Source organism: Amblyomma maculatum, chromosome 1 (assembly GCF_055883805.1).
Source record: "Amblyomma maculatum isolate TAMU_Amacu chromosome 1, ASM5588380v1, whole genome shotgun sequence".
Lineage (NCBI taxonomy): Eukaryota > Metazoa > Arthropoda > Arachnida > Ixodida > Ixodidae > Amblyomma > Amblyomma maculatum.
The window spans coordinates 195,883,934-195,909,357 of NC_139344.1; the positions used below are offsets into that span (position 1 = coordinate 195,883,934).

The 25,424-nt window shown below is 42.2% G+C and overlaps 1 protein-coding gene across 1 annotated transcript in view; it reads left to right on the forward strand.

Annotated features, from left to right (window-relative positions):
• Positions 1–1,806: 1,806 nt before the first annotated feature.
• Letm1 (Leucine zipper and EF-hand containing transmembrane protein 1) overlaps positions 1,807–25,424 on the forward strand; it is a 49,266-nt gene continuing 25,648 nt past the window's right edge. The window contains exons 1-7 of the mRNA XM_084589964.1: positions 1,807–2,044; positions 10,072–10,674; positions 12,295–12,438; positions 12,635–12,775; positions 18,480–18,683; positions 19,801–20,052; positions 23,490–23,624. Coding sequence (XP_084446090.1) covers positions 10,171–10,674; positions 12,295–12,438; positions 12,635–12,775; positions 18,480–18,683; positions 19,801–20,052; positions 23,490–23,624 — 1,380 coding nt within the window. The 5' untranslated portion in view covers positions 1,807–2,044; positions 10,072–10,170. The remainder of the gene's footprint in view (positions 2,045–10,071; positions 10,675–12,294; positions 12,439–12,634; positions 12,776–18,479; positions 18,684–19,800; positions 20,053–23,489; positions 23,625–25,424) is intronic.

Sequence of the window (25,424 nt, forward strand, 5' to 3'; positions counted from 1 at the left end):
GCGGCTATAGTCAGCCACCCCGCGGCTCATACTTTAATTGGATTTGCCTTGTTACGATCGTAACACTATTATATATCCGTGGTACCGAACCTACGCGATGGGTCGGATGTACCGAGCTTTCAAAACAGCTAGACGTACCCGGGAGAAAAGTGCCGAGTCCCCGACGTACGTTTGGCGACAGCCTTAAAATACACGTTGGCATTTGACTACGGGAGACCTGGGTTCGAAATCGGCAGCGGTAGCTGCGTTTCAATGGGTGAAGGTAAAAACGTCTTCGGAAGAAAAGGCCCCTGAGAAAGAGGCCCTCAGGAAAAGACGTCCCCAAGCCAAAAATTTGCTATAAGTATTAATTTTTTGGGGACTCACTTCGCAAAATCAAACAAACAAACAAAACTGTTAAGTCCGACCGTTTCCCAGCTCTTTATGCACTCAATAACACAGGTCTCATTAGCTCGGTAAAATTACTTATTAAGAAACGTACTATAGATGGTCAAACTGGCAGTTTTAGAGAATCACCCACGGCAGGAGAAGTTACTGGAAGAACCTCGCAGCTAGATGTTCAGGTCATAGGCGTCAACGACCCTTTCGACGGCGGCAGTGTAGAAGTCTTGCCACACTTTCAGTGGTGTTGCGATGCTGTATTAGGGACGGCAGGTCCAGCCCTAACCGGTCGTTCCCCGTGGCCACAAGCACTGTTCGCCAACGTTACTAGATTATCGTTCGCGATGTCCGGGTGAGCGAACACGATCGTCAGGACACCTTTTATTTAGAACAAAAAAAAAAAAAAACAAACGAAAACGAAGGTGCTGTTGACGGGGCTGTTGTTGGTATACCATATGGCACCACGGCAATAAAGCGCAGGTCATGTCATGAAACACCCCACTACATAGCACTTCGACCAATGATACCATTGAAGCACAGAAAGATCCAGAAAGGCACTTTCCCTCTGCCAAAAATTTTCTGCTACCATCAATATTTTTGTTATGAACGCCCCGCACAAATGATGTTCGAACGTTTAGCCACTTTAAATCTGGCGGATGAAAGCGCTGTATTGCAACATGCCACGGGAAAACGCAATCTGCGCCTTAATTCTAGCACAAGAAATTAAAACAAAAAAGGAACGGTGAAACAAAATACAAACTAGGTTCAAGCTGAAACCATATGAAATGTAAACTAAAATCAGTAAAAGCCGGTGATAGTAAAATCATATTCATCACATGATAATCCAGGCATAAGGCGAGGCGAAGCTTGATGTCTCACCCGTTCGGGAACATTTTTTTCCTAATTTTAAAAAGGGGACTTTTTTTCCGGGGATGATTTTTCCCGGAACCCTCGTTTCAATGGAGGTGAAAGCAATTGTGCAGGTGTCAATGCACGTTAACGAACTCTACGTGATCGAAATTATCCGGAACCCTCCACTGCAGCATCCCTCGTAGACTCAGTTGCCTTGGGATTTTAAACCCTGTAAACCAAATCAGTATTTTTTTTTTTTCTGTTTTTCTGCCTCTATGGTTTCCCTAGAACCTCCATGCCCAAGAGTTAGTAACGGTGGCCCCAGACATAGCCTCCCCAGACAACCATTTAAAAGACCGCCACGGCTGTGGTGGCTCCTCCTGGCTCCTCCCTCCATGGCGGTACCACCCTCTCATCATTTCCTATCTGGACTGATGCGACTTACATGCAACAATTAATTTTAATAAAACGTTTATTTTTATGTAAGTTAAAGTTGAATTGTATTAGGTTTTAGGTATTTTGCGTAATGCCTAAGATATTTTATTAAATGCGAGACTGCGGGGGATAGTCCGGAGTTCAGCACTACCTACAGCAGATGGCTGATGTGATGGCGTGTAGTGGATTTTCACCTCACGCGTGTGGTTAGCATTCATGTTAGTGCGCAAAACTTAGAATGGACACTGCGTTAATTTCTCGCTGGAAATTCCGCAGGTGTCTATGTTGTATTGGGGCGTGTAATTTAGCTGCAGGAACGTAAATCAAATCAGCCGGCGACCAGGCCTAGACTGTTCACCGTCGTCGTAAAAGAAAGGTACAGATGACTTCTGGGTTCCCATGCTGACTTTGCTTTCGCCTTTGGCACCTTCTAGATGCAGAACGGATGTGCATTCTTTTCCTGGGGAATTGCCGTCTTTACATGAGTGTGGCAGCCGCACGCATTGGGATGTTGTTTTCCGTGTCGGCCTCGTGTGCGAATGAATGGGTTATCTCTAAGGAAACTTCTTGGTTGCGTTTCAGTTATTGCGAGGCACCAGCGCAGTGATCGTTTACTAAGGATGGCAAGGAATCAGAAGTAATGTCGAATAATATTCGCTGTTGAGCATTATATGTCGTGTGATCTTACTTATGCAATCACTGGAAAGTATCCACTGATGAATGACCTTGCAAGAGCTTTGGTAGTTGTTAAGAACTAATTCGGGGTTTGAGGTCAGCTGAATGATAAAAAAGCCCTGCTTTTTTTTTACCTTAGGATATTGAGCAGTTTGTAGCGCATTCGGTTTTGTACAGATTGAACGGAAGCCATTTTTTGACAACATTAAGCAGTTTTGTTTCTTTCGTATTAAACCGATAGTTTTAAATGCTTACTTCCGTTCCACTTCGTTACTTCACTTATTTGCGTAACGTTTTTGCTTTTTCTTCACCGGATTCCTTCAGATAACAGATCCAGGTCAAAATTTCAAGCTTTTGCACCTGTTCGTGACCGTGATGTCTATAAGCGGCACTGTAACGGGTTTTTACCGCCATTAATTGCGTGCATTACGCTGAACCGGTAGAGTTGCCCACTGCTGATTGTTTTAGGTTGAATAAACTGAATTTCTCTTGGATGATTATATTTATCTCGTGTGAAGTAAAGTGGCAAGGACCGTATAAGCTGTCATTAATGATGTTTGCCTGTTTATGAAGAACGAAAAGGGAGGAAACCTGTGCTCATGAAAATTGGTCCTAAAAAGCTTACATTTTATTGCACTGCGGTAGGACTAAAATTTTAATATCAATTACTGCTGCTTACTCAACTGACCACGTATCTTGAATACTCAGATTAAATTGGCCAGTTTGTGTAAAGTAACTTTTCAGAAAGTATGTATGGCACTACATATGATGCTTAAATCACTGTGTGTCTGATGTATACAGCCTCCATAGGCTGTATATATATTTTTTGGAGGATGTATTTACTGTTTTGGAACACTGCGTCTAGTCTTTCATGTGCCAATTCTTCATCGGTATGGCTTATGTTTTTGAAACAAAGTACACTGCAATCAGGGGTAGTAGGGAGCATGATTGCTGTTGTCTGATGGTCCTTTTTAATTGCAGTGAGAAAAAGTGTAAATATTGTGTATGTTTGTGCTTGCATGCTTTAAAAATGGATCCAAGATTTTATATTCAAAATAAAATTTCGCTTTAAAAAGAAAATTCAAGAAGTTGGTTCCTGTTGCAGCTGTGATTTGCAAATGGCTTGAAAGTGGTTCTTTAAACTGCTAAGCCCATTGCAAATTGCAAATATAGCCGTTAGAAACTGTTCTTAAATATTGCACCTTATTATTTTACACCAAGAAAAGTTCTAAAGCTGAATGTTGTGACATTGTTTTCATTTTCATGCCAAATATTCAGCTAGTGTGTACACTTCATGCTGAAAAGACATCCAAATGTATCTGGGTAACACTTGCCATTATTTTCAAATTCTGTTAAAAGAAATGCTATATTTGATTTGTTTTAGACTTTAAAAGATAATTGCCCTAAGTGTGCCAAAATATATTGTAATAATAATAGTAGCAGCTTTTTATCAGTTCAGTAAAAAATTTAGATTTAGACATGTGTTAGCTTATTTAATACGTTTTGTGGCTATGCCTGGCTTTTTATGTCAGGAGTAACAAAGGGTTGAATATTTGTTAGCCTACTGAGATTGGATAATAGAAAAGAAATAGTTGTTGAAGATGTAAAGAATGATGAAACAGCAGCAGACTGCATTTTATATTAAAAATTCACCTTATATGATATGTTATAACCTGCATCTTTTGTGTAGTCTTTAGAAGTCGGCCACATAAACCAATCACTGACTTAAAACTGGATCACCCCCTGTGGTAGCTGAGTGGTTAGGGGGCTAGACTACTGACCCAGGTGACTGGAGTTCGAACCAGTCCACATATTGATGAAGGTAAAATGCAAGACACCTGTATATCATGCAATGTCAGGGCACGTCGGAGAACCCGGTATGATTGAAATTATCCAGAGCCCTCTACTGCGACGTCCCTTATAGCCTAAGTCGCTTTGGAATGTTGAACCCCATCAACCAAACCGAAACGGGATCACACACATTTCAGAAATTGTGTTGATCATATGCATTGCTATTATAAATACATTCTGCTGATTTTATCTTGTGATCAGGTGTACACAGGGCAGATAAGTGATTGCTTAAACATGTTTCAAGGAGATATTGCAAATAACAGCACTCGCACATGTCCAATGACCTGTGACATGAATTAAAAATTTTTGTTAATTTGTTCCTTCTACTGCGACTTTTGAGCTCATTGAAAAGAGCTTGTAATTGTGCTTCCAGTAGTAATAACGGACATTCTAGGTGAAAATAAGCAGTGAAAGGAAAGAATTGTTTGTTAGTGACATTAATATTTGAAAAGGGCCGACGGGAAATAAAAAAAAAAACATTACATTGTACTCTTGTAAGCTAACGTACATATAACTTCGTGAATTGGAATGGGTTTCTGCATATAATGTAATCTTTCGAAGTTCTTGAGGGGATCCACATGCATTGTTACCAAACCTAGTGGAAGTAACAATGAGAATCGTGTAATATCGCATTACACAAAACCGAAGAATTTTACAAACCAAATCACCATTCAGTAATGTGTTTTGCTGTAATTATGTCATCAAGGTTAAATGCATAACGCTGAGCTAAACAGACATTTGAGTGAGTTGATACGTCTTCGAAAGCTTTACCAGCGCTGCAAAAGGGTACAAAGAGAAGAAGGAAGGACAAGTGCTTGTCCTTCCTTCTCTTCTTTTCTTCTTTGTCGCCTGTCGCAGCGCTTGTAAAGCTTTCGAAGTTTATGTGAGCTATTTTCCATTATTCTGTAATGTGTCATAAACAATTTAGTATATAGAAACTGAAAACTATGTTTTGCTGAAATCCTGTTAGAGCTTATCGTAGCGACTATAGGAACGACGTAGTTGCTTGTAAAATATTTGCATCATCATTCTGGTTGGTACAGCTATAGTAGAAACTTGCCCTCCTTTCCTCCCACACACCAACTTCCTGGTGTTTCCTTTTCTTAAGCAATTCCATTGCATTTGGTCTTTATACATTAACTGCATGTACAAAGCCACTGCACGTGCTCGGGCCGGCCCAAAAGCCCGAGCTCGGGATGTCTGGACCGGGCTCTTGGTTGACTTTGCGGGCCAGGCCAAGGCTTGAAGTGGCGGGCTGAGGCCGGGCCAGGGCTAGCTGTGTACGGTTTCTTTTGATATAAAGGAATCCCTGCACTAAAATCTTTCCAGTGGTTTATGAATAAACCCTTACTAGTACCTTTGTTCACGCCAAATGAGAGAAAGCTCATTTGTAGACAGTTTAATCAGCACCACTTAGGAGTTCGCGCTTGCCTGGTAGCACCTATCAACCGAAGCGAAAAAGTTAAAAAGAAAAGGCACAAAACCCAGTGCTTCATGTCTTATGGAGCACTGTAACAGATGACGCATGACTCATTTGCATGAGCATGTGCTTACTAAAGTACACAACGCGGCTAGCTTGGGATTTTTCAGCTCTCAGTGAACACACTCCATCAGATCTAGCAGAAGGCTGTTTGTATCATCTCAATTTTGTGTTACTGCTAGCAGCTGTACATTTGAATCCTCATAAGAGCTGCTGAAAAAGGACCTTCAATCTATCTGGGTAGGCAACAGTCTGTTCAAAGATAGGGTCCTTAGATAGGAGTGGATTAGTTTCATCAAAAGTGCACACACAGTAGTCAACAAAACAAACCATGAAATACAGTAATGATCAAAGGAAAAAAGATAATGAACAACATATCTGCAAGTACTAATTCAGCACTTCAAATAAGAGAGAGGAAAAATTCTCATGACTCTTTGCGCATACAATATTATTGGTCAGTTCATTCCACTCTCTCTGTGCTTCGACAAAAAAGGATGACTTCATGCAGTCTTTTGAAAACATTTTTCCTTTACGTGCTGTTTGGGATGTAGACTCTCATATACTGTTTCTTGTCAATCAGGACTACATTATTTATAATGGAACATAAAAGCATTAAGTGTTCTTGATTACATTTTAACTGTACATTTTTAAGGCGTCTGCACAGACTGACTTTGCCAGGCCTGGGGCAGGCCTGGTTGTGGAAGCGTAGGCCTGGTCCGGGCCTGGATCATGTTAACATGTGCCCAGGCCAGGCCCGAGCTTGGAGCTATGGGCCTAGGCTGAGTTTGGGCTCCAGACACTGGGCCCGGGTCGGGCCTGGGCAGGAAAATCAGGCTTGTGCAGTGCTCTAGCATGTACTAGCAGCAGCAAAAGTTAACAGGATATGAATGTACATAAAAGGTTTATTTCTGTGCCTAACGTAAGATAGTCAACTGAAATGTCCAATGTTATGAGGGCACTTACATGCTTGATCTACTGCCTATAACGCTAGATGGCTGGGCTGCGAGACAGTACCACAATAACATTTTTTCCATGAACATATGAATGGTTTCTTTTTTACCAAAATGTGCCAAATCCACCTAAACACAAACTGAGAAAAGCACGAATTTGTTATCCGCGGATACCTCAGCGCTATTCAAGATGTTAAATGATATGCTTTGCATGTAAATTAGAGCTATTCCAAGTCACCCTGTACTGAAAAATTATTTGCTTGAAGGAATGTTGCATTAAAACAGACAACACACAGATAGGTAGAGAAATATGCAAATAACTATGTTAAGATGTAAACTTTGGATTTGGCTTTTTTCAATGTGAAACTAAATATGAACCGGTTTCATTCCATGAACTTTATTTCTACAGCAATAGTTCAAGCCCCATTTATGAAAGTAATGCTTAAAAATGATTCTTATATGAATTAAGCAGAAAAGTGATTAGAACATACAATGTGTGCAATGAGGGCCACTGTGGTGCTCCATCAAGAAAATCCAACTAGTAAAATGTGAATTGCAGGTTTCTCTCAGAAGCACACATATACAGCTTTTTTTTTCTTCTGTTCTCACATTGGCAGCAGAGAAAAACTAGCTAGAGGGTATGAGACTGCAAATTTGTATCATTAATTGTTAATTCATATCAAAATGGTAGACGCAGACAGTATACACAAAATGGCAGGCCAACTGGTTGCCTGGTTGTTCACTGTCTGCATCCACCATATCTTCAGTAATAATGAAATTAGGAAGCCAAAAGCTATAGAGGTCAGTGTAGCAGAGGTGTATTCTTGTTTCCTTTGTGATGAGACTAATGATCGCTTTGTTATCACCTTCTTGGCTCAGACCATCCACCCACCTGTCCATATATCTTATGCAGGTGATCGTGAAATAGAGCTGATGAAGGTATAAATGAAGTTGCGCTCGAAACAAAGAAGTTATAAGGCTCTGCTGACCGAAAAAGGCTCTCATGCATGAATTTGGCTCATTTTGATGTGTACATCAGGTAGATCTGGCTAATTTTTGATTTGACAAAATTTGCTAGGTTTCCTAAGTATTGCAGGGCATGTTTTGCTATAACGGTATTTTCAAAGGGAAGGGTGTTGGGCTTGCCATAGCAGTAAAATTGAACTTAGTTTGATTTGGGATTTGGCTCAATTAAAAAAAAAATAATAATAAAGCCCTTCACATACCTTGTCAATTTGTACTGCTGTTACTGTATGGAGATTGTATAAAAAGTACCAGAGGTTGCTCTGACCTAATAATCGCCAGCATTTGCGTTAGAGCTAGTAGAAAGCAGACACTAAGAATATTTGATCGAATTGTGTTTTATCCTGTTTATAGTTCAAAAGTGAATAGAACCATCAAGCTTTTTGTTTTCAGTAGGAGGGCTGTATATGGGAAAATTGGGGTACAAAATCTGGGCCACATAATTTTAGAATGGTAGCATATAGTGGCCATAGCGCTACAGACATCCCTGTTAAACTGCAGGTGTCCAAAAAAGTAGACAGCAGCAGCAGGCAGAAAATAGTGCTCCTCGGTGGACAGTATTTGATTTTTGGGGTCACTTTCTTTTGGCATTTATTGTAAAAACTAAAACCAGACTTTTTCATTTAATTCTAAGGTTCACTGCTACTACTAGCATTTGGAAAAATTTTTGTGACAGCCAAAAAATCTATAAACCTACGTGGTTGGCAAGGTGGTACAGATATTAGGTGGTTTTGCATGCTCATCAAGGAAAGTTATGCATCATACTCTTCACTCTCGAACACAGCTTTACAGCAGAATTGCAAATGACTTGGAAATTGAAAGTTGGTTTCTTGGACTACATAACTGATAGCATAATGAGATGGAAAGGTGATTGGAAGCATTGAAATAGTGTGCAATACAGGATGACTGAAAAGTACTGTGACATGAAAAAGCAACATTAACTTTTCAGAGCCGTGCGTTTTGTGTTCAAAAGTGCAATGAAGTCTGTAAAGCAGTTCACATTTCTTTTCAGAATGTCCACCTGCTTTTATGCAGGCTACCAAACTCTTTCAGAAGCTCTTCAATATTGGCGCAATGTATTCAGGAGTTAATTTGTTTCAAGCCTTTCCCAGAGCTTGTTTCAAGGGATGCTTGCCCGCTTGCTTTTGTCATTGGCAGTTTATTCTGAGTTTTGATGTAAACAACACTGTTGATTTAAACTTTGAAGAGCGCACCTTTGGCTCTGTGATCCCCTAAAAAAGCAAAGTCCGTCGGATTGAAATGGGGAAATTAGACGGCCAAACATCTTTCCTTCAGAAGCCAGGAACGTTCGCCTCACACCACTCGAGGGTTTCCATCATTCCGTGGGCAGGTTCCCAATCTTGCTGCAGTCGCCATTCAATGTTTCTTGCACTGTCCTGAGCCCAAGATATGACGGCAACCTCCAGGTTCAGCTCACAGTTGGTCTCGGAGTTGATTTTGGCCTCTTCTATAACAGAAATGAGCTTGAGCTTCCCAAGGCTTGAAGTTCCGCCCTAAACCATGATGCTCTTGGAAAATTGAGTTTTTTCCATTTTCACAGAATGGCAGCAATTCTCAATAATTTTGCAAATTCCAGGCTGGTAACTGCAAAAAGTCAGCTCATACAATGAACTTAATTCAAGACTTCACTATGGCACAGCTGTTTCGTCCTGTGGTACTTCAGCCTGGAAACCTGGCCTTCATCTTTTCCATGAGAAGCTGTTGTTTTGCTCGTTTGCTCACCTGGAGTCTAAGATCCTCTTTTACCAGTAGCTGCATGGTGGAGTTGCTAACTCCGTGCTCGTTGGCGAGTTTTCGCATCCCTCTGAGAGGATTTCTCTTGATTTTCTTGTTGACGGCAAATTTGAGCGCCCGTGTTCTTGCTGTTCAAAGCCTCTTCGCTGCCGGTTTTTGATGCCTCCTGTCTCCCGAAATCATTTGACGATGCAGTGCACTTGCTGCAATTTTATCATCTTTGTAATTTTTGGAACAAGCAATCCCTGTTTGTGGTGAGTAACAATACAGCACCGCACTTCTTCAAAGGCCATTGTTTTCTGAAAAATAATACACTAATGGTAGTACAGTTGGTAGTTGTAATTCAGAAAGACACGCTGGAGCCTGAAAGAATTAGTGTTGCTGCTCAAAAATGCAAAAAAAAAAATAATCAAATGAAAATTACAGTTCTTTTCGGTCACCCGGTGTTATGGGTTGCCATTGACCCATGCTCCATTGGTATGCTCCATTGCTATGGTAGAGCCTTACTCCATATTTTAACTGTGCACTATTCTGTGAATTATCTCTTCTCCCTGTTTGGCTCTTCATGGCCAGATAGACACTTTCTTTTTTTTTTTTTTTTCCCCATTGCACGGATATTTCTAGACAAATTTAGCAATGTGCTTAAAGTGCAACTGCTTTGGATTTCAGCCTCTCGCAGGTTTTGGTGCAGTACCTGGTGTGCATGGTAGCCCTGCAGCGTTAGGGTAAAACACTCTTGCTGGCCCAGTTTCATAGGGTCGCTTAGCCATGCACCGGAGGCCCATCTCGTGCAGCCTGCACCTTTGGCAGCTGTCCATGCTGCGGTCAGAAAGGTGCGTTGCCGCAGGTTTCCACCGCTCCTGGCCCCCTTACAGGCATGTGTCGTCCTCACGGCGTGGTTGCACACCACTCTTGCATTGTCAACAGACACCGCTAGAACGAACTGTGCCTTCGCACAGCGTGTTGTCGCTGGTGTTGTGCCGGCCACTGTCTTTGCCATCACAGCGGCTGTTTGAGAAGGACTCTTCCAAAGTCGAAGGCACAGTTAAGGCACTCAAGGAAGCTGAACCGTTAGCAGCAGCTGTCAAGCCAGACGCACCTGCCGCACCTGCAATTGTGCCACCAAAGCGGCCGCTCATCAAGAGGATCTGGGACGAGTTGGTGCATTACTACCATGGCTTCAGGCTTCTGTTCATTGACATTCGGGTCTCAAGCCGATTGGTTTACCGGGTACTCAATGGAGAAGAGCTAACCCGGCGAGAGCACAAGCAGGTATGCTATGCATTTTTCCTGGAGCATGCTTATACTTTGAAATATTTTCTTTTTTTGTCTGTGTAGTCTTAAACTACTGCTTCGAACTACTACTTCGAAACAGTTCGGCATTGTGCCAGCAACTTTGTTTGGTTAAGATCAGACATTCAAACTACGGTCAACCATTTTGTTGCAGCCTAAACAAGATATTGGGTGTGGTAATGAGCATGCCTGTTCGGAAGCTGAGATGCCTACTTAGTGTACCAGTTATTTTTACTAGTACTTGAAATCAGTAGACACTCCTACATTAATGTATTGCAGTACTTGTACTTACAGTAAACTCTCATTTGTATGAATGTTGGTTAAATGGATATTTCAGAATAACAAACTTTTAAAAAATCTCCAGCAGATTTTTTATGCATTTTATGCAAAAATGTTTCACTTAAATGAGTTTTGGAATAGCAAGTCTCAAATGAACGAACTCTCTTGGTGGACCCAGCCTTATTTTTGCAATTAGCTCAAAAAGTTTTGTGCTCTGCAGCGCTGACATAGTAACACCACCTATATAGTTAGGAACTGCTGGCACAAACCTGCCCTTTCCCTCAGTACCGTGAAAGCAGGTAAAGGGAGCAGCATGACTAGTTGATCCACCCTGGGAAGTGGACAGAGATCTGTCACCACTTGGATGTTAACGACACTTTCTTCAGCGGGCATCATTTTGATGGTGCGATGTGTGTGACTGTACATTTACGTATGCTCTGCTGTCCTATGTGCCCACTGTGACCAAAGATCGGCTCAGAGAATTTCGTTGCCAAAAAATTAAAAAAAAAAAAGAATACACAAGGCCTCAATTAGTGGCAGCATAAGTGCTTTAATACTGCCATTCATCATGACGAAGCCAGCCTACAGCAGAATATATACAGTAGGAAAAGTGTTCTGGATTTAATTGAAGTGAAATTACCTAATCGGCAGGTATTGATTCGTAAGAGAAAATACTGCATGAGTGTTTTCAACAGTGCATAAGCAATCATACTTAAACATCTAAGTAAAGTAACTTAGAAACAAAAAGCAGTTTTAGTGCTCCTGAAGCAACATACCTTTTATTCGAAGCCTCTTGGAAAATTTTCAGCGGTCACTACGTGAGTTGCAATAGTTTATTGCAGTAAGAATTATCAACTCATGCCAGTCGGTGCATTACTTACCTCACTGTTAACACTTCCGATAAAACTGCATTTCCGCAAAGGTCTGCCTTGGGGTGCCATATAAATGGTCTCAACAGCCACACCAGAATGTCACGTACGTCATTCAGCCTTCACTCTCCTGTTATTTTACTGTGACTATTCCCGTCCATCTCACAGTATATTTTTTGAGTACTTGGATTTATATTTGATTTTGCTAATACTTTGGTGCAGTTGTGCTCAGTTTTCTTACCGGTAACATTCATTCAACAGCTGTTAATGAGGCAGCAATCAGAGCATGCATGCTGTGCGATGTCAGTGCTCATTAAACAACTCTAGCGGTCAAAAAAATTAATTCAGAGTCCTCCACTATGGCACCCCTCATAGTCCGTGTGTCGTTTTAGGGCATTAAACCCCACAATTTACGATATCTCTAATGGATGTGCCTTCTGTTGCCTTGCAGCTCGTCCGCACAGTTTCAGATTTATTTCGACTTGTTCCATTTTCCGTGTTCGTTATTGTACCATTCATGGAGTTCCTGCTTCCGGTGGCCCTGAAACTATTTCCCAGCATGTTGCCATCTACGTTTCAAACATCATCAGCAAAGGTGAGGATTGCTCAGTCAGGCTTCATTTATATTTTCTGAGTTCTTGGTAGTGATCGTATTATTTGCTCGAGGACAGCACAGTAGGGTGTATGTTGTGTGCGTGTGTCGACCACATGCATATTATTAGGTATTTGGCAGAACCTTCCAGTGCATGATAAATGAAAACTGGGTGCTTATATCCTCCTTGTTTCTGCAGGATGCAAAAGTGAAAAAGGAACTTAAAGTGAAGCTTGAGATGGCCAAGTTTCTCCAGAGCACTTTGGATGAAATGGCTGTTAAGAAACGAGGCGAAGCTCATTCCCACAATGCAAAGGAATTCGCTAAGTTCTGTGAAAAGGTTTGTAATAATTTTGATTCTTTTTTTTTTCTTTGCTTTATAGAATATCGCATTGTTGTGCTGTGACAAACATAAGTAGTTGGAGGAAAATACATTTCTTATGTGTGTCGGGGCAGGGTGCATATAGAATACCATTTTACAGCGGTCCTCCGACAATGTATGCTAGACATGTCAGTTAGCTTTTTGGGGGAGCTCACCAGGGCCTCCAATCTTGGTATGAATTTTATAAATTAAAGTTCATGTCACATTAGACAAAGCTGGCCATGTGCTATATCGATAGCTAGCTGCATGTGCCACATGCTTGCTGTGGTGTGAACGGCTAAAGCACCAACATTTTGTTTATTCAAGGCCTGTTGTGCATTTATGTTTGGCCAGAGCTGTAGAAATGGATTTTTCATAAATCAGATGTGCTTTGTATCTTTCGATTTAAACAATGTTCTCTTTGAAATTGGACAGATTTGAATTGCAAGTATATATTACTAATGAGCTAAACTTGACAGACCAAAACTTTTGGTTAGCGCTGACTTGTATAAGTCTTGATTTGCTTTCCTATGCTTGCCGTGAGAATTTTTTTGCATATGAGTAACCAGGCTGCGTGTTCCACTTCTCAGTCGGGTAGCAGAGAATTTGTACCACTTCTGAAGCTGTAAATTTGTGCAAAGTAAAGACGAGCTCCTGTCCTCACTTCTCGACAAGTTGTGACCCTCTGGGAATCCATGTTGGCTTTAGAATACAAGCAAGAAGCAAAACATACAACCTAGTTACTTTTGGCAAAGACGGTACCTTCCCTGCAGTGAGCACTGCCAAATGTGATCATGGTAGACTCAGATACATGTGAGAAGGGGATGTATGCACCCACCTTCAACCGTAATGCTGGTCATTTATGCCACTATGACACTATCCTATGTGTAACCTTTCTGTGTGCTCATTTCCATGGGTGGTTTATTGTGCATATTACTGTGGTGACCCTTTCCACAAAGAAAAAGGCGATATCTTGATATTATGTGCTCCGATTTTCAATACCAACAAGTTAATGTGTTTCGTTCATGTGTTTCATATGTGGCAAATGGAATGTGCCATAACCGTACTTTAAGAAATCCATCTGTTTACTACTTCAGTCAGTCAGCTGTGCATCTGATGAAAATTGTGTTCAGTAGCAATGACAGTGAACATTTACAAGATTGGCTTGGTTTTCTCCAAAGCATAGAAAGGATAGTACTTGGTGATCATAACTGCTTAACACCATGTTTGAGATAATGTTTGCTTTATGTGCAAAGGTTCCGCACACTGAATTTTAAGTGTCCAATTTTTTTTTGTTCTTTTTTTGGTGCAATGGAAAGCTGGCAGCCTAAAGTAGTTGATTCCACAATGAGTGTGACGCTGTATAAAATATTACCGATAATTTTTCGATCAGTGTATGTAACCGTTTTTACGTAGTCTAATGCTGGAAACCATGATCAGCAAACATGATGGTAATCCGCCTTTTGCGCTAGTTTTTCGCGCATGCGTGAAGTCCTAGCGGCGACTGATGGAAACACATTGAACGGCGTCGACGGCGTTTCACGTCACCGCCGGTGCACGGGGGCTGGCGGCACGGTGACCGTCACAGGCTTGGTAAAATGATGCCAACCACATCTGCCGTGTACAATTGCCATTCTCGAGGCTTGCCGGGATGCAAGACGTGGTTTTTCAGGTTCTCTTTGATGATCCGCGACCAACAACGACGTGCAGTTTGAATTAGGGCTACCAAGCATCAAGATGTGAATGGGCGACCTTAGCAACCGACTGCATACTCTCGACTGTGCGAAAAACACTCCGTTACAGGTATGCATGCATCTAAAGAAAATGTGCATAATAAAAAGTACCTACTGGAGTTTGCACCAAGCCTGTAACCCACCAGTGATAGCTGCAATGAGAATTTGTTCGGTGCGTGTTTGTTTGGTTTATAGGCGACAGGGCTTGATCGCGATATATTTTGTCCTTTGTTTTCTTTATGTGCGAAGGGGCTGGGTAGCACAACTATCACAGGCGGCTATGTGCGCTAGATCGTAATATTTAGCGTGTTTTATCGTGACTGCCGCCTGACTAACAAGGAAAAAAGATATGGCGTTTGCTGTGATGCACCGCCATTCGCGAGCCGAGTGGTTGAGCTGGTTATGAGGCTCACGAACGGCGGTGCATCACAGCAAACGCCGTATTTTTTTTTCTTGTTAGTCAGGTGGCGGTCACGATAAAATATGCTAAATATTACGATCTAGCGCACATAGCCGCCTGCGATATCTGCGCTACCTGGCCCTTTCGCACATAAAGCAAACACGCACCGAACAAATCCTCATTGCGGCTATCACTTATGCATTACCGGCTTGGTGCAAACTCCAGAAGGTACTTTTCATCGTACATATTTTCTTTAGGTGTATACATACCTGTAGTATCTGTGTTTTTGCCGTTCGGAGCGTATGACGCACTTGACAATCTTGCACGATGCACAGTGTTTTTTTTTTTCTTTACCTTAAAGGCTTGCCTTCGTTCTCGTCAAAGCATTTGGATTTTGTTCCTTCGGTGTACGCAGTCAGCAGCACGTCGTTAGGGAGCTTGAAAGTCGTAGTCTTCGTCCAACCGTCTGCAATGGCAAGGAAACCGCCCGGCACAAATGAGTCTCCTGGAGGGTTCATGCTCGTTCACTTGCGGAGTGGAGTGCTCTGGATGTATAGAACAGAGTTGGTTTCTGACCGACATGCGCATCCGATATGTCGGAGATGCGCATGTGTCACCAGATTGTTGATTCCGCAGAAATTGCTGCGGAGGGAGAAAGGTTGTGGATTCTTTCACAACAGAATAGCCCTTCTCTTTGCACCGAGAACCTTTTTACCACTGCGACCACATCCGTTCTAGGGGCAGAAAAACGGCTACAGCTTTGACTCATCCATTGCCAGAAAAATGCCGCGTGTTTCCTGCAGGCTTCTGTTGTGCATTCCGGCCAGGACAATGCCCTGTTCAGGGGGCTTCGTAGATTGAATCCTATAGTTGTACGTTTGTCGATGACGCGAAGAGGAAGCGACGCCTATTGCACCATGTCGGTGCCGCGGTGACCGCATTGTGCTCGGTGAGTTAACTCAAGATGCCCCGCGCATATGCGCCGCTCGTAAGTCATAGGAGACAATTCCACCTAGCTCTGCAGCATCAACAAACCCCTGGCTGGTTTGCCCTTTGAGCTCTCTCTCTCTTTCTGCCACTGCGCTTTCCTTTCGATTTTTTTTTTTTTTTTTTTACAGTAAATTTAAGTCTGTCGTGAATCTGCACGCTGAGAGAGTCTCAATATGTCACGTCAAACACAGCCCGCGCCATGGCCCACGCTACACGGTCTTACAACACGAAGACCGTATATGCATGCGTAATGAGTGGATTGTGAAAATGCTGAAACATTCCCCCATACTGCGGGAATATGATACTGTAATCACTGTCTCTGCTTTCCGCCTCGAAGGCATAAAAGGGGGGAGCCTTCGCCGTCTACCTGCGTTGGCATGGCCATTTCGCATGGTGCACTTTCGTTTTGTCTGCTACACTGCCGTTCAATGTGTTTCTTGCTGCTCCCGCTTGATGGCGCTGCATCCTCCCGCAAAAGGCGGATCGCAGGTCAACAGAGGCGATGTACTGATAACTAGTATAAATCTCAGCCATCAGGCAGGGATTAGTTTATTTTCTTTTTGTTAAACATGTTGAGATAGCCTCCCCGCAGTGGCTCAGGGGTTGAGGTGCTTGACTACTGAGTCGGAACTCCTGGGTTCGAACCTGGCCACAGTGGCTGCGTTTCAATGGAGGCAAAAAGCAAGGCACCCTTATACTGTGCAATGTCAGTGCACGTTGAAGAACCACAGGTGGTCGAAATCGTTTGGAGCCCTCCACTATGGTGTCCCTCATAGCCTCGGTTGCTTTGGGACAATAATTCCCATAAACTAAATCAAATCTAATCATATTTATTTACGAGGAGCATTACAGTTTCTTCACTCAAGGCTGTCGTAGCACAGGCATGTTTGCCTCGTCAACGGAAGTTTTAGTGAATGGTAGTTACCGCATTATTTAGAAAATTCAAAACCAGTGTAAACAGTGCGTTGCTTTTTATTGCTGGGCGCATTGAAGAGAGTGCTAAATTTAATAAAAACATGACAAGCAGTCCTGAAAGAAAAAACACTTTGTTTTTAAAGAAATTAATTATGTTTTCCCGAGATTTGGGCATGCGGTGGACTACACTGATAATGACAGTGTTTCGTCGCAAGACTGCACTTCAGTTTGTTTCATGTGATTTTGAATGCCTAATTAAAGTTATAAATCCTCATTCCTTGGGTACTGGAGTGCTTAGTCTATAAACTATGAGGTAAGGTCAGTGTTTAGACCATTTAAAGGGCAAAGTAGTTCCACATATCGCTCCTTGAGTGGTCTGGTAGAGTAAGGCAGGGTATAGCACAGCTGCAATCCTTTTTAATGCCATAGCGTTAAGGCTACCGATCAGCAAAGAACCCAGAAAGCACCAGTGCTGGCATGTAGAGAATGTGGTTGGTTAACATTACACGTGGAGTGGTCGAATTGAAAAGGAAATGAATTGTACTACTGAAAAGAAGGTTCAGTAAGACATGTTCAGTAAGTAGCCATTTAATTACCAGACAGCATCTTCAGGACCATGTCATCACCAGCAACTGACATAGTGAAGATTCTTGCCTGTTCCGGTGACTTTACTATGAAAGGGTTCTACTGTATATGTAGGGTAAACTAGAAGCAAAGATGCACTGAACTGGCACTAGTGACTCCTCTAGTAGGAGCATGGCCACTACCGTACTGGCAACACACTACTCACAATGCATTGCTCGGCCTAGCTTACTCGCATCAAAACCGCTCCGAACTGTTCTTGAAACTTTCTGCTGACTATGACAAGATGGGTAATTCCGTTATCAGTACACTATAAATACAAAAATCATTATTTAAAATTAGGCACAGGTGGTTTCTGCAACACCTTTGTCAGCGAAGTGAGCAGAGAGCACCAGTTGAGAGTTGCCACTAGGCTTTCGTCACTTAGGTTGGCTTTACCACATGACAGGCTGTGCATCAAAAATTGCCTTTTCTGCGCGAGAGCAGTGTTGCGTGAGATTGGCGGCTGTCCTCACGCACTCGCATTCGTCTTGTCATGGGGTTTTACAACTCCAGCCCAGCCAGCAGGGGCCCAAGGCCATGCAGCCAACCTATCTCCTCGTGTGAAAAGATGCAGCCAACCTATCTCCTCGTGTGAAAAGTGATAGTGTGACTAACATTAAAAGAAGGAGTGCAGCGCTGTTCCTTATATTAAATGTTCCTGTGAATGGGAGTTCAATATACACAAACAACAGTGCTATACTTTTGCATGGGATTTGAAGTGCATGTTCTGACTGTTAGGTGTAAAAAATAATTCACTGTATCTGGGTTCACCATAAACATGGTTGACTGCATGCGAAGAACATAAAACATCCGACACACTGGTTTAGTTGGATGCAATAACAAGCTTAGAGGATTTGTTTAGGTGGTGCTCCTGCAGCTGGCACAAAGCAAGAGGCCATTGATCGAGGCATTCCTCCTGTAGTAAACTCAACTTGGCTCTGGGTGGTGATGTCAGTGATGTAAAAGCTGGCTACCAAATTTTGGGGTATCCTTTTCTAAATAAAGAATGATACTATTTCAGATACGAGAGTCTGGAGGAGATGCCACGAACGAAGAGATTCTGAAGTTTTCGAAGCTGTTTGAAGATGAAATTACATTGGACAGCCTGACACGACCTCAGCTGACTGCCCTGTGCCGGCTTCTAGAGCTCCAGCCCATCGGCACAAACAACTTCCTTCGGTTTCAGTTGCGTATGAAGTTGCGAAGTCTGAAGGCTGATGACCAGGTGAGTAGGCATGTAACTAGACTAGACCATGACAGTGCTACATTTGATGTTATGTATATAATGAAGATGGCTTTTTATGATCTAGTAGAAGCTGCTGTTGTTAGAGGCTAACCTGAAACATTTAAAGGCTGAAAGTGTTTAATCTAGGGTCTCTGAGAGCCTGAAGCTGCAAAATGAGACACTTGATCCTTTATGTGTATACAGAGTATACAGAGGTACATACTATATATTAACGCTGTCGCGTTAAAGGCCTTGGTCAACAGGAAGTTCAGCATTGTCGGCATTGTAAGTGGAAAATCGTGGGCATTGCTCTGACAGGCGGCAGTTGGCAGGTCACATGGCCGCATACTGATAGATCGGCAGGTTGTGCGGTTTGATCGCATCATATGAAATGACAGGAGCTGCCAACTCGGGCTTCTTCTCTGAAATGGGTGAGTGAAAAGGGGATCTAACCTTCTAGGGCCCTTTCTAACCTTCGTACAGCTTGGTTAGAACGGTGCTTTCGAGGCATATGTCGGGTGGTCTTTCACACATAGGTGGGTAGCTTACAACTGTATGCTCATGAATAGTACATGTGGGATAATAGAGGCACAAATTAATGGATTAGAGATGCGACCAGCAGCATGGTGCTGGTGGTGGTGGGTATGTGTGAACAAGGAGCTGCAAAAGGAACCACAGGTGGGAATCACTAAAAATATCGCAGTCATACCTTTAAGGGTGAGCTTAATGCCCCCGCTCTATTTTTGAAATACCTTTTCTATGCTTGGTAAATGGCTTGGCAGATGCATTTTGCTGCCCACAAGTGTCTCTAAGTATGCTTGTCAAAAGTGGCTAAAATAGTGCTTTTATGTACTTTTGTAAACATAGCTTTGCCGAGAAGATAAACCTAGGTAGGCAGGGTAAATGGCACAGAACAGTTCGTACCAGAACATCTTTGAATGTGTACAGCTTTTTGTTTTTGTGAAGGTGAAGTGGGGGGGGGGGGGGGGGGGGGCTGGACTTGCTTAGTACTTTTTTTTTTGCGTTGTATGCCTGCAGATCAGAAAACTGTGAAGTGTTCAGTAGAAATAGCTGCATCTTGACGGGTTCAAATTTTTATCGCATGTTGTTTGTGCAGATGATCCAAAAGGAAGGCATTGACTCCTTGACTGTTGCGGAGCTGCAATCAGCCTGTCGTGCCAGAGGTATGCGAGCCATGGGGTTGCCAGAGTCCAAACTGCGCTATCAGCTTGCCCAGTGGCTGGATCTCAGCCTGAATGAGAACATCCCACCCTCACTCCTGCTCTTATCACGTGCCATGTTGCTCTCCGAGACTTTGCCTCCAACGGAGCAGCTCAAGGCTACTATCTCTACTTTGCCCAAGGAAGCGGTGAGCATTATGGAGCATTCTGCCTAGTGGCATTATATGAATACTCAAGAGTTAAGTAATGAGGTATGCATGAAAGGTACAGCACTTTTTATTGATGCTGTGTAGTACTTCACCTTTTTTTTTTTTTTTTTTTTTTTTTTTTTTTTTTTTTTCTGCTTTTAAGCTGTGCATTAATGCTTGTGATAGCAGCATTTTACCTGTTTGCTTAAGAGTTCTCTTACGCAGAAGACACAACAAATTCACTTGAGTATAAAAAGCATGATGAATGGTTTACTGTCTTCTTAGTTATCATGGTTTTTTAATATGAAGTAAGGTGGCGGTAGTCGTTTCATGTCTCTTTGGGATTAGGCTACTTAATGCTTTTTGTCTGAGATTTTGAACACCTTTGCCCTGTCCATGGTGGGCATTTTATCGGGGAGACAAAACTCATCTTTGGTGGGCTGTAATACATGGCAACTGGAGATGTTCAAATGTGAGATGCTGCACAGGAGTCCAGGTGGTCAAAATTATTCTGGAGCCCTCTACAACGACACTTCCTTCTCTTTTCCTCTTTCAATCCCACCTCCCTCTCTTCCCTTACGGCTGAGTTCAGGTGTCTACCGAGAAATGTGACAAATACTGCGCCTTTCCTTTCCTATAAACCAATTTAAGTTTTAAGTTTTATTTTACAGGAGCTGCATGAACTGTCTTGAGTAGGAAGATAATTGTGTATCTTTGCAAGCAGTGGATAAACCTCGCTTTTTTTTTTGCCCATGTTTGTTCATGTCCTTCGCTGCAAATCTCTTTTTTTTTTCTTGGCATTGGGGAAGGGTTGATCATCAAAAGGTTCAGCCATAGTATCCACACATTACTGTCAAATAAAGTTTAATAAGTATAGATGTTATAACCGTCGGATTCTGAAGAGCTTAGGTTGACTGTGCTAGACCAGTGAACTAAATTTCTAATGGTAAACTAACACCGTGCTCTAAATATTGTGTAATTATTCACTTCTTTGGCATTAATTTCTAAATAATTATAAAACTGAAACAGTGTAGTATGTGATAGTGCAAATATGTTTGTATTAATATGTGTCTAATACAGCACTTTGCTCACCTTAAAACTGTGAAAGCGAGTCCGCTGCATGTAATTGTGCTTTTTATTCACCATGGGATATGTTTCATTGCTCTGGCAGTTTTCCTTGCTTGGGTACCATCCTATAAGGTTCCTGGTGGGGAACCGCTCAAACAGTAAACACAATTATCATTACTTGCATATTGCTTGTCTGCATTATAAATCTAAACGTTCACATTTACAAAAGCCACTTTATCATTACTTGAGAAGCATGCACTGCGTAGTACGCACTTGGTTTGGAAAGCGTTAGTAAAGGCAACAAAAATTTAACATGGCATGACCACCTATCATATTGAAAACAAAAGCACATTTCTCGACCCTTGTCTGTTCTATAGCTGCGGGTTTACAAATTTGACGCTTTAATGAACGCTGCTTTTTATAGTAAATGTTCTTTTGAGACATCTTTTGCTTATTACTTTTTTGCATTTTTTATTGAAACTTAGTGAAGTAATAGTTAAATGTATAATGAGGTAACAAAACCTAATGACTGTTACAGTTCCATTTCTTTAGTCTTGTTGTCACCTTCGACAGTTTTCACTCACCATTGTTTCTGGATGCCTGTTGCTGCTGTTCGTTTGGCTGAGTGCATTGAGATTGCATTGCTGCTGCTGCAACCCCTTTCTCTTGGGGCACCTGGCAAGCAGCAGGTATCCGCAGGTGTCAAGAGCAGGTATCATACATTTATGCGTTCATACTTTGCAGGGCTGCTGGTTATTATAGTATGGTTAATATAGTGGCCTGCTGTTTGTCTCTGGTCGTGATCTGCCACAGCTCAAAAGCCGTGGCTTTTTTTATTAATACGGGGAAAGCTAGTGAATTTGAACCCCTGTATAATTTTAACTGCACTACTTGGTCCGGCCCAGCTTCACTGAAGTCCCTGTATAGAAAACCAGGCTGATTCGAACGCGATTCGGTTCCGCCACGGATCATTTTAACTATGTGCCACTGTGCTTGGGCAGCATAGTTACGAGTCTGCACATCTCTAAAAGGGGAAGAGATAATAAAAACAGGTAGAACTATGAATAACGGGTAAGGCCGAATTGGCACCATAATCATGATCAGCAGTACTGAAGGGCAGGGGTGTTGGCAGGCAGCCGTAGCAGTGCCTGATCTCTGTTCCGTTTGACCCCCAAGACTTGCAGCTGAATGCTCATTAACTTGACCCGCTTTAATTTTGAAATGCGGATAAGTCTTACCGTCGGCATGGTCTCGGCCAACGCCCATGTAAGAACATGGCGTCGGACAGACACTGCGAGTCTCGCACCGGTTAGGCCACATCTAGGTATGATTGGCACTGTGAGCGATCATCAAAATTACACTCAAACCTGAACGGCATTATTCCTGAGGTAAATTGAAGCGCATTATTCTAGTTTAGTGGGCCCCTCTTTTTGTGTGTCTTCCCCGTTTTCTTCTTCTGTCATCAACGCATTGTTGCTCTGCCATATGATCCATGCCACTTGCCGAACAAGACAGTACGGGTAAAAAGTAGTGCCTGTCCTTGTGTTGGCCTCTTCTTTGTGGACCGTTTTTCATTTGCACTTCAATTTACCCTAGGAATAATGCACCAATTAGCTCCAACCGAAATTTTACTGAACGGCATGTCATGGAGTTTACCACCCACCTCTGACGTGCACGCAACTGTAAGCATGATGAAACACGGATGGCCTAATCTCCAGTAATTGGCTGAGTACTTAGTTTGGGTTCTGCTTTTATGAGCTTTACTGCAACGGCGGGCTATTAGCCATGCATCAACCATATAACTGGTTGCAGTTGTGCAGAGTTTCGGACAATAATTGGCACTATTGGCTGTTTTCCGCACTTTAGTTTGCGTGGTTCTTCCACTGCTCCAAAAATGTGTGCTCTTCAAGGGCCGTTCAGTGGGTCTTGCGGTGAAGCCTCTTTCACGATGCACTGGAAGGGGGCGCTGCCGCTACCGCATCACACCGTGCTAGCAAGCCTAACTTTTCGCTAGATAAGTTTACCGTAATGCAACTTTTTTTCCAGTTTTTTTTTTTTTCGAGGCCATTTGGTAATTTGAACTCGAGATAAATTGAATTTTTTCGTTCTTTTTTCATTTCTGTGAAGTTTGAATTAACTAGCTCGTACTGTACTAATTTCTTTTTTTTTTTTTGTATTTTTGATCACATAATAAAATTTGATTTGTGAAATTTAGTCTACAATCTTTGTAATAGGGCTTAGGGAACTTAATAATTTGGTTAGAAATATTCATTATGTGTGACTTGGAACTAATGCGGGAAATGAAAGATTTATACTACGCTGTGGCTTAATTTGTTACTCTGGCTTACTTACTGTGGCTTAATTTGTAGGTTACAGAGGCCAAGTACAAGATTGGCGAACGTGAAGGCAAGGTGGACAATCGCACCAAGATTGAAATCATCCAACAAGAGGAGGAAGCCATTAAGAAGGAGAAGGAAGAAATTGCTGTAGAGGTTGAAACTGAGGTGTGTATCTTGATTTGTTATCAGTCTTTTTCTGTTTTCAGTAAGAAACCAAGGAAGCCTTCCACTGGTAACGTTTCCCTTATGCAGCAATGCAACGACTGGTGAACACAAATTTTGTGTGCTCGTTTGTCGATATTTGTAGGCAAGAATACTGATTTTAGTAGCAGAAAAAAATTTGTATGCCTACGTATGATTTTCTTTATAATGTTTACATATCGCGTAAACGCCTCCTCTTGGGTGAGTGCCCCTTTCCCTTTTTCTTAGAATCTCATATTTTTGCGGACTGCTGAGTGAGCACCCTGCATTTTCCTGCTGGCAGTCCCAAAAAAAGTTTCTTCTGGAAATTTTCATATATTTGAATGTAGGCTCAGGTCCACCAAGCCAGTTTAAGCCATATACGCATTCTTGGCCACTTCCACCCCTTTGCCTTTTTATTGCCCTTCAGGGGCAAGGGCAATTGGGGTTTTGCATATTTGCATGCAGTATGTATTCGTACACCGTTCAAAGGAACAAAGAGTTCATCCAGCTGGACATGCTGAATGGCAAGAACATCTCATAAGTTCGAGCTGAATCGCTAGAGAGTCTGTGAATGGGACCAGAAAAGCCGTTCATGCTGTACGAGCTGAGGATGGCAAGCTGCGCGATCGGCTCGCCAAGATTGGCAGTGGCACCTTGGTCCCAAAAACGGTGACAAGCTGAGGAATGAATGCATTGACCTTGTTTTTGGCTCAGATTCCAGGGAGCACTTTGATGGGGTTGACACTGAATAAAAAGGGTAAAGACCGCAAGGGAACATTATATTCAGAAGTCTGGTTTGATAAAACTGTGCAGACTGGATTGCATACATTTAGTGGTTTGCCGTTTCCTTCAGTCTCCATCTGAAATATTGGTATGGAACTAAGAAAGCCCCCCCCCCCCCCCCTTCCCACTTCCCAATACTTTGTCTGAGTTATGTTTTGAGTGCCCCTTCCCACTTCCCAATACTTTGTCTGAGTTATGTTTTGAGTAGACAAAGGTGCTTTCTCAGGATTTTGTGACATAGGAAAAAAATTGCATTGTAAATTTTATATTTATATTCCATAAGTTTTCCTTCTTGAATTGTGTTTATTTTTTAGAAGCAATATGCATGTATTACCTAGCTTTTCAGGGGTGCTAATTCATGCCCCTGTTAGGAGAGTGCATTTTGTAGCATGCCTAACTGAGGTTGTAGGTATGAGGTGGCATAAGTTATACCCCAGTCATGCGTGCAAGTTAAAGGGCACGGAGTGCACTTCGCAGATGGAAGGACACTTTACGCTATGCAGTGCTAAACGGAAAAGCGAAGTGCACTCGCATTAGCACTCGGTACAAAACTGACGACTGAAAAATATATTTGAAAAGAGAAATTCAAATTCATTTTATTTTCCTTCTGTGAAAGGAAGGAGCAGCCACAAAAAGCTACCATTCGCTGCAGCTTGATGAGTTGGCTACCCCTACAAGTGATGACAGCAGCGGCGTGTACATCAAGGAGTTCAAAACAAGCATATTTTAAACACTTCAGTTCACAATGATATACACGTTCTGCTTTGCATACACTGCACGGTTAACGAAATCAACTACACGGTTGTTATACACAGACATGATAAAAAAAAGAAAGAGTCAAGAGTCGGAAAACACATAAAATAATACACAAACACCAAATAAACAGTCAGGCATGAGAGACATCGGAGAAACACTAGAATACAATAGTAATCAAATAAAAACATTTCGAAGGCCTTTCTTTGACATACACGTGATAGTAATTTTTCGGTGATAAAAATT